We start from the raw sequence: 12,338 nt of genomic DNA, 5'->3' as shown, positions 1-12,338 counted from the left end.
GTGAAGCTCCCTCCCCATGCTTGTCTCCACCTCGGGGCTACAATGCCACGATCACCCCAAGGCTCTGGATGAAATCCAACAACCAGAAGGTGGGATGCTTGTGGAATGGCAATCAGTCACAGGGCCACTCGGACCCCACGGCCTGGGTCCCCTCAACTTTGGTTGTACAAGTCCTAAAACTGGAAACAGAGAGAAGACAGGTGCCAAGGTGGCAAGGAGTCTCATCATCCACCTGGAAGAAAGGCGAGTCAGTTGACCCCCGGGCAAAGGGACATTAGACCCAGCTAACATTAGAGCAGAAAACCCACCTGGATTCCTAATTTCTGATCAAAATACTTGCCTCTTGTGGGCTACATTTCCCGGGGGAAGTCTCCCTGGGAAAACCATAGCTTATATTCGTTGTGTTCCTGGTGCCCTACTAAAGCTGACTTAGAAAACTCAGGGTTCAGTTGTAAGGCCAGCACTGGCCAAAACAAAGCAAGAGCATCATCACTTGTTTCCACAATGAGTAAAAGTTTCTTACTTAACAGGTAAACAAGATCATAGCCCCTCCACACTTCAAATAACCGGGTCAGTGGGTGAAAAGCAGCAGTCACGTTGGAAACTTCCTTAAAACATGTATCCAACAGGACTGTTTCTGCCGCCTACATGTATGAGAAAACAAAAAACAGCCAGCAAAAAAATGGTTAATGCTGGCCTTAAAAAGGAGGCTGGCCAGAGCCCAGTGAGTAGGCTTGGGAAGTCTATAAAGGAGGCGCAGTGCCAAGGGGGCCAGACGCTGCAGGACAGCCATAGGCATCGGGAGCCTGCTCCCTTCTAGACAGGTCTTTCTTCTCCTCCTCTCCTGCTGTCCCTGCTGGGCGCCATCCCCAAGGTGCTGCAAATCTGGGGCCAATCAATCCCCTGCGGGCAAGCTCCGGGTACTCCTCCAGCAGATGGTCCAGTGACACGGTGGCACAGGTAAGATTCAGGCTCGTGCCCCAGATTCCAGGTCTGCATCTGGCTGGGAACTACTTTTGTGCTGTGCGGGGGAATGGTGGAGCAGGCACACACCCCTCAGCCTCCAGGGATAGCATGCTAGGTGTGACCGAGGCAGGGGCTCTGCCCAAGAGCAGGCAACAGCGTGTCCATCTAGAGCTCCACATTCATGTCTCGGCTACGCCCTGTAATGGTAACACCACGTTGCTGCCGCTCTTCGCCTGCCAAGGGAATCCCAGTGGCTTAGTCCTGGGACAGGGGTCCCGTAAGCCTGGCAAACCTGGCCTTGTTTCTCCAGGTCTGGACACACAAGAGAAAAATCAGAAGGACACTAGCGTTAAGCTTTAGCCCAACAGAGCAGCAGTCTGGATCAGGGACAGAACCGAGGGTGTCGTTGTGCCACACTCCTACCAGAATGGCTGATCAGCTCTAGGGCTCTGCTCCCCTTAAGATGCTGGAGTTGTGGCCAAGCCTCTGAGGTTCCACATTCACACACTGCACTCTGGGTGAGTACTTTTAAATTTGGAAGTTTTGTTTGTTTGTTTTGAGACAGGGTCTCACTATGCAGTCCTAACTGGCTTGAAACACTACATAGACCAGGCTGGCCACAAACTTATAAAGATTCACCTGCTTCTGATTCCCTTGTGCTGGGCCCAGCTGTCTTGTGGGATCTCAGAAGGAATCAAGGGAAGCCTTCCACACTGTAGCTGGACTCAGAAAAGGGGTATTTCTGTGGCTCTGATGGGCACTGCCTCTGAAAGATGGGTTGCCCACCCACCCCCGCCCTTCCAGGACAGGATGTGGCCATGGCAGTGAGCTGCCCGTCTTTCCTTCCTCCCCTTATTTTACTGAAGCAGTGTTTTGGGAGAGAAAGGCCAATAAACCTCTGGCTTGTCCTTGCTTCACCTCAAAACTAAATGCAAATCCCACAAGAAAAACAAAAGAGATGCATTTTCAGAAGCCAACCCTGTCCGGTCTGTCATCTTACCCTGGGTGCTACTGGCTGTGGTGAGGAAGCTGGAACAGTAGTTGCTCAGGGCACTCCCAGCTTCTACCCACTGGATGCCAGCACCCCTCTCCCACACTGTGACAGTCCAGGGTCTCCAGACACCGTTAGTGCTGCTGAGAACCCGGACCACACCACAGAAAACCCTGGGGCACGGAGCCGTACAAGCTAGGAAACATTCCCAGCCACATCCCCCAAGTTACAAATGAAACTCAGCTTCCAGGAAATAGCATCTAAAATGTGATATTTCACAGTAATTTGTGAAAAGGACAAAATGTTCTCCCTCCTCTGCTCCTTTCTTCCTTATTCCTTGAGAAGGGGTCTCAGGCTATTGTCCAGAACAGTCGCAAACTCCTGGGCTCAAGGGATCCTTCTACCTCAGCCTCCGGAGCAGCTGGGCAGATGAGGAGTCATTCTCAACTATCTAGTGACTACAAGGACTGTCTAGACTACATGAGACCCTGCCTTAAAAACCAGCAGTGTGTATATGTGTGCGTGCGTGTGTGATGCTAGATGGAACCCACGGCCCTCGTGTGTGCCAGGTAAATGGTTTACACTGGGCTACACTCCAGCCCGCAAACGACAGCTTTTATTCTTTATTCTTTTTCATTCCATATTAGGGAGCAGGTGTTTATTTCCGGTACCCACACCCAGTACTGCCACTAGTCAGAGAACGAGACTCTCCGTACCACTTCAGTAAGAGAGAGGACAGCTCCCACCCGCGGGCTTCTTGGACTACCTTTGAGAAAGGCTGGGTTTTTCCCTTCCCATGTCGTTTCTCTTTCCAACAGCTGCCGAACTTAATGAGACTTCCTGTCTCGACAAACAGTAGTTTTCCCCAAATTCCCACACCACGCACACCCGTTATTTCATGAGCCGGCGATCTGACAGGCCGCACTGCATCTCCCATGACTCACAGACTGTCGCCAACTCAAAGCACCAACTGTGGACACCGTTAGGGGACAGAAAGAACACTCCCAAATCCATCCCTTCTGCTCCAGCTCTGGGGCATCCATCTCTCCAAGATGGCCAAAGTCAGGGTCCAGGCAGGCTCTGTTTTAGTCCATGCACTACATCTGGCTCCCTCAGGATACCCAGGATTCCAGATGCTTAATCTTGTCCTGTCTGCCTCCACAGGTGCCCAGAGAGTGAGCAGGCAGCAGACGTGGCTGCCCAGCACCTACCCAGACATCAGACACCCTGTCAGCTTTCTTCTGGTTTTCTGAGACCAACAGGTTCCCGTGACCATTTTTCCTGCTTTACAAATGCCTGGCTCACTTCCAGGAGAATCACCTTTCTTTGTGAAGATGAAGCCATCACTTCAAACAGACTTCTGTGATCCTCTCAGCAAATCCTGAAAGCTGCGTGGGGAGCCATGGACGCAACTACGCCAGCCCACACTGTTGGCGTGGAGACCTACCTAGGTCCCATGTGGCCAGTCCCTTCCAACACCACCTCTCTGACCCTCAACTTGTCCCTCCCGCTGCAGGAAGACGCCCCGGGAAACCTCACTGGGGATCTCTCTGAGCACCAGCAGTACGTGATCGCCCTCTTCCTCTCCTGCCTCTACACCATCTTCCTCTTTCCCATCGGCTTTGTGGGCAACATCCTCATCCTGGTGGTGAACATCAGCTTCCGGGAGAAGATGACCATCCCAGACCTGTACTTCATCAACCTGGCGGCTGCCGACCTCATCCTGGTGGCCGACTCCCTGATCGAGGTGTTCAACCTGGACGAGCAGTACTACGACATCGCAGTGCTCTGCACCTTCATGTCTCTCTTCCTGCAGATCAACATGTACAGCAGTGTCTTCTTCCTCACCTGGATGAGCTTCGACAGGTACCTGGCACTGGCCAAGGCCATGCGCTGCAGCCTGTTCCGCACCAAGCACCACGCACGGCTCAGCTGCGGCCTCATCTGGATGGCCTCAGTGTCTGCCACACTGGTGCCCTTCACAGCCGTGCACCTGAGGCACACGGAAGAGGCCTGCTTCTGCTTTGCCGACGTCAGAGAGGTACAGTGGCTGGAGGTCACACTGGGCTTCATTGTGCCCTTCGCCATCATTGGCCTCTGCTACTCCCTCATCGTGCGGGCCCTCATCCGGGCCCACAGGCACCGTGGCCTGCGCCCACGCAGGCAGAAAGCCCTGAGGATGATCTTTGCCGTGGTCCTCGTCTTCTTCATCTGCTGGCTGCCGGAGAACGTGTTCATCAGCGTCCACCTCCTGCAATGGACGCAACCAGGGGAGACTCCCTGCAAGCAGTCTTTCCGTCATGCTTACCCCTTGACAGGCCACATCGTCAACCTTGCAGCGTTCTCCAACAGCTGCTTGAACCCCCTCATCTACAGCTTCCTCGGAGAGACCTTCAGGGACAAGCTGAGGCTGTACGTGGAGCAGAAGACGAGCCTGCCAGCCCTGAACCGCTTCTGCCACGCCACACTCAAGGCAGTCATTCCCGACAGCACAGAGCAGTCAGATGTCAAGTTCAGCAGTGCTGTGTGAGAGGGACCTCCCAGAGGGAGGAAGACGGGGGAGAGGGCAGCCCACACCCAACACAGGTGGGAAGTCAACTGAACCATGTCATACTCTCAAACCCCAGTGGCTTGGGGAATCTCGCACTGCTGGGTCATCTCTAGGGTTGCTGGGATCCTTCCTGACTGTCCAGCTCACGGATGCAGCAACCCAGATTCAAGGCCCCAGGGCATCAGGTCACGTGACATTGACTGCTGAACTCAAAGGACACCATACAACCTGCTGACCCCAGATGATTCTGCTGTGGATGAGTGACAACCAAAAGGACAGGCCGCCCTATGGGTGCATCAGTTACATTTCTGCTACTGAATGCTACCTGGGTGGAGGCGTCAGAGACAGAATATCTATACCAGACCCAAGTGGCTACATTTCCTTTGCCTATGATGTCTAACTGCCCAGTGCAGCAAAAGTCAAGGAAACCAGAGCCTTCTTCCTGCCTTCCAGAAGGCTGCAGGTCACCCCAGCTGCCAACTCCTGAGTGACCAGATTGTCTGAGCTGAGAAAGGCCCTTTGACAAATGCCCCCCTGCTCGGGGATGCCCATCTCTCGCAATGCTTGTTTACAAAGGTGTTTGCTCTTACATGAAGATGGAGGAGGCTGTGGGTGCTGATGCTGTGCAGGTCGGGTAGGGTGCCACCATGAGACACGTGGCTCAGGGACTTGCTTCTATGAAATAATCCTGGGAACAGTGAGGTGTAAATGGCTCTCATTAACATGTAAAAAGGAAGAAAGAGAACTAAAGATTGGGGTATTCCTTCAGTGTCTGAATAAAGTATAGTCACCTGGCGATTCTTCTTTGCTCTGTGCTTCATGGGTGGGGGCACAGGTAAGGAAGGGACAATGAGAAAGCCATACCAGTTCGGCTACTTCCTTGCAAAGGAAGCTATGCCCACAGCTTCACACACCTGTGTGCCACTTTGAGGGCCTCCTGTGCATCAGCAGGCTATACCTGGCACTTCTGGGATGGCATGGGTCACATGCTATGTGGCACCTGGGCACCAAATATGTCTTTCTCGTTACCTACATTGACAGTCACACTTTGCCTCACTTAGGGGTCTGCACAGGACAGCCATCTAGTCCTAGGAGACTCTGGACTGGGAGACATGCCTATCGCTGGGAGTCACAGAGCATGCCTGAAGCCAGAAGGGAGGGCCCCTGGTCATGTATTACAGGACAGACAGCTTCATGCTCCATCTCCACTTCCTGACCACTCACCCAAGTTAAGACTGCTGTGAATGAGGACCCTGGGGTCTCTGGACACACGTGGGAGCTGGGTAAGGCCCTAGGGGCACAGACAAGGCAACAGGTAGATGACAAAAATGACTCATTTTGTCTTTAAAGAGTACGTTATTTTCCATTCAAACCTATGACTCTGTGCTTTTATTCTGATGATAACATGGTATAAAGATAAGTGTTAGTGAAAAAGTATGTAATATTTAAGTTATTAAGTTAAATATTAAAGATATTTAAACATCTTTCCAGATATTTTAGTACAATAGCTAGCTGGGTACTGATGACATAAGCCCTTAATCCCAGCACTCAAGAGGCAGAGGCAGGCAGATCTAGAGCTGGAGGCCAGCCTGGTCTATCGAGCAAGTTCCAGGACAGCCAGAACTGTTACACAGAGAAACCCTATCTCAAAAAATCAAAGATCAAAAAACAAAAAAAAACAAGAAAAAACAAAACAAAACAAGAAAAGCAAAAAGAACAATATCTGGAAAGAGAACAGAAGGCTTTGTGGACTTGGTAGGGCCAAGGAGCCAGCCAAACCACACAGGATAGATTCCCTCTGTCGCAGTGTTCCATCAGACACGGATCGTGCACCTGAATCCCCTGCGTTAGTGACCCTGCGTACAAGACTTCAAGAACAAGAGGATTTGTCCCACGCAGGACTGGTTTTCTACCTGGGCAGCACACAGGACTCTTCCTCCAGAATGGTGTCCATAAAGCAATGGGTGAAGGGTGAAGGAGGTGGGCAGGTAAAGGGGTTGGGGTGTGGCTCCGCCTTGTTGAGCCCACAACTCAGACAGAAGAAGCCCTTCCCTCCATCCCAGGCCTCTGCCCTACAAAGGTGTGCACCATTCATACAGCCCTTGCATAATCAAGAAGGGTAAATCCTAAGGCACTTTTGTCAGCAACCTCTGGGCCCCAAATGATGTGACCAGCCCTCGTGGTGCCCCTATAGACAGGTGCAGAGCAGGGCAGGCTGACAGCGGAGGCAGAGAAGGTGTGGCCACAAACCCTGAGAGGTGGCATCATTGCAAATGCCTGATTCAAGCTGCTTCTTTGATCTCACAGTGGCGACAGGAAAAGACCCTCCATTCCAAGTCACAGAAAAAGTCAGGCTGGGCCTCAACTCTTCAAATTCACCTACATGAGAGGCATCTGATGGCTGTCCTTGGGCCAGTGTGATGCAGGTGCCCCAGATATGCCAAGACTTTCCACTCTGGTTAGGGAGGGAGCCAAGGCATCAGACAGGACCACAGCCCCGAGACCCCCACCCCATCCATATTATAGAGAGAAAACACGAGATGTTTACAGTTTGTGAACACTCAAAACCATGGACCATGAAGGATGGGGCCAGGAACGGATCTCGGCCTCCAACGCCCACACTGCTTTATTCCCAGCAACGGCAGCTCTGAAGCCTGGTCAGGGAAGACCATGGGCGGACAGGGAGCCAGGGTACCCAGAGGGTAGCCAGGGTTGCCCTTTCCTCTTGAAGGCTACACTCCCGGAGCTGATGGTTAGAACTGCACCTGCCCAAAGTCCCAGAACACTTCTCAAGAGATAGCACTCCTTCCTAACAGGAGGCCACCCTTGGGCCAGCAGCACCCTCTCCAGTCCTCTGGGCACCAGCAAAGTGGTCCATTGGGACCACTGTAGTTCTGAGGCCACACAGGACAGGCCCATTCCTTGTTGTGCACAACTGTAGCCCCTTGAGGCTTCTGACCAGAGTCTTCCACAAGCTAAGTTGTGGCAGGCTGGAGTCAGACAGGGTGGGAACACAGCTCCTGCCTCTGCTAGGCCTCCAAGCACATTTCTCGATCTGCAAACATAAGGCAGAAGGGCTCTGTGGATGGGGGTGGGGGTGGTGGGGGATGAGGGTTACCCATTTAGATGGGTAAATCGACACAGAAGCCTAGACTTGGGGGGGACAGGACAGGGCAAAAGTGGCCGGCTGTGCAGGAGCCTGTACAGCCCATCTGACCCCCCTCAAGAGTGTGTCCGGGAGCTGAGCTGAGGCTAACACAATTATTCTTGGCAGGAACACCACAAGATAAAATCAAGGCGTTTTAATTGCACTGCTGTTTCCTGGTAGCCTGGTTCACTCCCGCACACAAATGTAGTTCTGACCCTAGGAAGAGCAGAGACAGCCACTGTGGGCACGGAAAACCTGTTTAGCCCTGGAAACCATTCCATCACCTCAGAGCTCAATAATGAGCGAGCTCTCCCCCACACTCCAGCCCACCCGCCCTTCCGGCCCGGAGAACAAGACTGAAGGTACAATTAATTACCTCCTCCCTGCTTCGGTGGGACAGAGGAGACAGCCACCTGGCTGCCCAGGAGAGGCAAGCATTTAAAAACACGTAAAGGATAATCGAGAAGCTTGACAGAATTCTTGTCTTTTGGGGTTCTTTTCCCCAAAAGGCACAGGCAGTGGCTCTGTGTGGCGGCTCCATGTGGCGGCTCTTGTGCTACGGTCCTGAACGCGTACCACAAGCAACCCCAGAAGCAGCCTCTTCATCGCTCCTTCATAGACATGTAAAATTCAGTCCTGAGTGTCTTTGATTCATTAATACTTTCTAAAAATTTGCGTGTGCGTGTGTATGGTATATGCAGGGGGATGGAGTGGGGAGTTGCACTCGTCTGTGTGCACATGTATGGAGGTCAGAGGTCAACTTAGGGTGTTTTACCCTATAGCATTTGATACTAAAAATCCTTGTTTTTTGAGACAGGGTCTCTCACTGTACCTGAAACTTACTGTCTGGCCAGTGACCCCAGGGATCTACCCACATACACATGTGTATACATAAACATGTACACAAACAGCGAGCCAGCGTGGGAGTTACAGGCACACACTGCCATGCCTGGGTTGTGGAGATCGAAACTCAGATTCTTTCCAGCCTCAGTAATACTTTTTTTTTACATCAAGTGTGTAAGTGTGTGTGCATGTGTGTGTGCGTGTGCATGCGTGTGTGTGTGTGTGTGTGTGTATAGATCAGAGAGTAACTTTTCAGAGTTGGTTCTCTCCTTCCACCGACTGGGTTCTGAGGATCAAGCTCAGGCTGTCTGTCTGCTTGGCGGTGAGACCCTGCAGCTGTAGAACCACTTTGCTTTTAATGTGAGAATGACCCAATATGGTCAGAATGGTTCTGGCTCTGAATGGCTTCTCGTGTACTCAAACTTAAAAGTGCCCAGGGCTGGGGCTGTTCTGAGTATATGCTGTTCTTGCAGAGGACTCAGGTTTGGTCCCCAGCACCCACGGGGCAGCTCACAACTACCCATAACTCCAGGTCCAGGGGAGCTGATGTCCTCTTCTGACCTCAACGGGAACTAGTGGCATGCAGGAAAACACTCATGCACATAAAATAAAACCAATCTAAAACTAAAATACAGTGTCTAACTTCAGGCTGGGACACAGCTCAGTTGACTGAGTGCTGTCTAGCACCCATGAGGCCCTGGGTTAAATCCATGCAAGCCAAAAACTGGGCACTGTGGTATGAGCGTGTAATCTCAGGACTTGAAAAGCGGAGGCAGGAAGATCACAAATTTGAAGTCAGCCTGGGCTACATAGTGAGAGTCTCTATCAAAGAAACAAAAACCCATTTGGTTCAGTATTTTCATTGCAAATTCTAATTATTACAGAGCCACATATAGTACTTGAACTTTTAATTCTGGGAAGTACTCGGGATAAAATCATCTTCTGGAGATTACTGTTGGACCGCCCTAGGGCTCCTCACCCAGTCACAGCAGAGAACAACCTGCCCTTGTCCCTTTAAGCCATCCTCGGAGAGGACACCACAGATCTCCCTCGCAAAATTCAGCGCTAACACTGCTATTTTGTGCACTAAACTTAGCTGGGAGATAAAAATGAATTCTGTGCATGGAGCAGAATTTTAAATTCAAGAGTTTTTCTTTTAGAAACAAATCTCTCAGGCTGGAGAGATGGCTCAGCGGGTAAAGGTACTTACCCTCTAAGCCCAATAACCTGAGTCCATTTCCCCAAAACGCACAAGGTGGAATGAGTCACCTCCTAAACAGCTATTCCTCTGGCCTCCATATGTGCACTGCAGCATGTGCTCACACACACACAAAACAAATGCACATGCATGCACGCATGCACGTGTGCACGCGCACACACACACACACAAATAAATGGTTAAGTATTAAAACCTCATTAACATATAAGCCTTTAGCCCTAGCTGGGGGGCGGGGAACAAACAAACAAACAAACAAACCCCAGGAGACTATCTCCTGCAGCAGTAGGAATGAACCCCGAAACCACTCAGTTATGCTCTGTCCAACTGAGCACACGGGGTTCCATTTGCTCAGAGTCTAGGACCAAATGAGGGTGACAGCAGCCAGGCCCCTCAGGGACCTGGCGGGTTCAGGTGGGAGCACGCAGAATGTGTGGTTCTCAGTGAGAACGGCTTTGAGAGAACAGGGTCACGTCCAGGACAGAGGAGATGGCCTAAGGGCCAGCCCATGGGCCAAACTGGGATGATTTGAGCATCAGGATAATTTAGAGGAGTCAACAGTTACAAACAGTTATAGACTATTAAAAGGCAACCATGACTCCATTCCAGCAATTACTGGATAAATATAACTTACATAATAAATACAATGTAATAAGAAGCCAAGTAATGAACCTGATCACGGGCACTAGGAGGCAGGGTTCTAGCCTATGGGAAGAGCTGGCTGGCAGAGAGGGGACCTGGAATAAGACTAGTTCCTCAGGAGCCTTCCCCAAGGGCTCACTCATGAGGCCACAAGCCCCCATCTATCAACCATGGGCCTTTGGTAAGTGTACTGGCTGGTTTTGTGTGTCAACTTGACACAAACTGGAGTCATCAGAGGAAGGAGCCTCAGTTAAGGAAATGTCTTGATGAGATCCAGCTGTAAGGCATTTTCTCATTTAGTGATCAATGGAGGAGGGTCCAGCCCATGATGGGTGGTGTCAAAACCATGGGAAGCAAGCCAGTAAGCAGCCCTCCATGGCCTCTGCATCAGCTCCTGCCTCCAGGATCCTGTCCTGTCTGAGTTCCTGTCCTGACTTCCTTCAGTGATGAACAGCGGTGCTGAAGTGTAAGCCACATAAACCCTGTCCTCCCGGACTTGCCTTGGTCAGGGTGTTTTGTTGCAGCAATAGAGTGAGGCACCTGCAAAGCCCAGCTTATTAGAGCGGGGAGCTCCCACAGAGCAGACGGGATGGCGCCTCCCACGTGTTACACTGGCATCACCAGGACGGAGGCTAAACACTCAGGGGGGCAAACATCAGAAAAATCCTAAGTGGTGACAAGGAGCCAGCGCACAGCACAAATGTCAAAGATACACGAGACAAGGGCTGAGCGACTGTTCCAAGTTCAAGGGAAAATGGGTATGGAATGCAATAGATGATCCCCAGCCAAACAAAACAAAGCCAACAAACAAAAATCCCAACATTTACAAAAGAGCCATGGAGATCCCGGTGGGGTGGACTAGACAGCCAGGGGAAGGGGCACCAGACACGGCACTGCACACCTGTAATCCAGCCAGGGGAGGTGGGGAGGAAGGTCTGGCATCCAAGTCCAGCCTGGGCCACGTGAGATCCAGAATGTGCAAAAGCTATTATTGGAAGAGGTTTAGGGTTGTGTCCCAACGCCCAGTCTCCCAAGCCCGCCAAGTGTGCTGTGTGATGTGACCACTGGCCGCACCCTCAGCGCTCGGCGAGATAGATATTCAAAGGTAAAGAGCATTAGGGCTGGGGAGAAGGCTCAGTGGGTAAAAATGCTGCCGCCCAAACATGAGGTCTGAGTTCAAATCACAGCATCCATGTAAAAAGTCAAGCATCCATGCACATGTCTTACCCAGGACTGGGGGGAGAGGGGAGCGGCAGTGGGGCAGGGACTGGACAGGACAAGAGGGGAGGTGACACCTTGGTCAGAGCGTGGCTCTAGGCTGAACTCTCCTTCGTGGATCCGTCCTCCTCTGAGGAGCCACCCCACTCTCTGCCCGGCTCACTACTCCTTCCCCACGGAGGGGAGGCACCCCACACTGCTGGTACTTGCCATTAGCAGTTGCGCAGTGTGTTCTGAACAAGGGCAGGTTTAAGCCGTCTGGAATCCTCGAAGCATCCTCCAGCATTTACTGGGAAGCTCCTAATTAAAGTTTTCTCTTCTCACTTACTGCCCGGTAATTCCAGCTTTATTTTCTCTTTCACAGTGGGAAACTAATTATCTGGGGTGCCTTTCCATAGGCTTTTCAATTAAAAACAGGGGGAAAGAGCCTCAGCGAAATTAAAGTGGAACGTGGGCAGCCATTCTCGGCGTTCACTCACAGAGGTGAAGGCCAGTTCTCTGTCCCTGGAGGGAGGGGGGCAGAGTCTGCAGGGAGCCCCGACACCTCAGTACATTGGCTCAGCCAACCCAGCAGCCCAGGGCTGACAGCCCAGCCACTGCTCTGATAACAGCAGCATCAAGGAAACACCAGTCACATCACCTACTCAGCAAGGCTGACACTTCCACAGGGACAACACACTCAGAACACCGAGCGGGAAAAGATGCATCAATCGACCATTGAGAGCAGCGATCAGCACCCCTGGGAATGGCCAAAAACAAGAGG

General features: G+C 51.7%; 2 protein-coding genes across 3 annotated transcripts in view; one reads left to right on the top strand and one right to left on the bottom strand.

The window, feature by feature from the left end:
- Chlsn (cholesin) overlaps positions 1-12,338 on the bottom strand; it is a 100,638-nt gene that overhangs the window by 61,420 nt on the left and 26,880 nt on the right. The window lies entirely within an intron of this gene.
- On the top strand, positions 789-5,304 carry Gper1 (G protein-coupled estrogen receptor 1). 2 transcript variants are annotated; one of them, XM_048436929.3, is made up of 3 exons: positions 789-960; positions 1,277-1,484; positions 3,122-5,304. In XM_048436929.3, the coding sequence occupies exon 3, from the start codon at positions 3,360-3,362 to the stop codon at positions 4,485-4,487; it is 1,128 nt and encodes a 375-aa protein (XP_048292886.1). In that variant the 5' UTR covers positions 789-960; positions 1,277-1,484; positions 3,122-3,359; the 3' UTR covers positions 4,488-5,304. The 2 variants fall into 2 exon arrangements, with proteins under 2 accessions (XP_048292886.1, XP_048292885.1); XM_048436928.3 differs by lacking the exon at positions 1,277-1,484.

The sequence above is a fragment of the Myodes glareolus genome, chromosome 2, assembly GCF_982192425.1.
Source record: "Myodes glareolus chromosome 2, mMyoGla1.1, whole genome shotgun sequence".
NCBI classification, from domain to species: Eukaryota; Metazoa; Chordata; class Mammalia; order Rodentia; family Cricetidae; genus Myodes; species Myodes glareolus.
The sequence above is the reverse complement of the archived record's forward strand: the minus strand, read 5'-3'. Positions and strand labels throughout refer to the sequence as shown.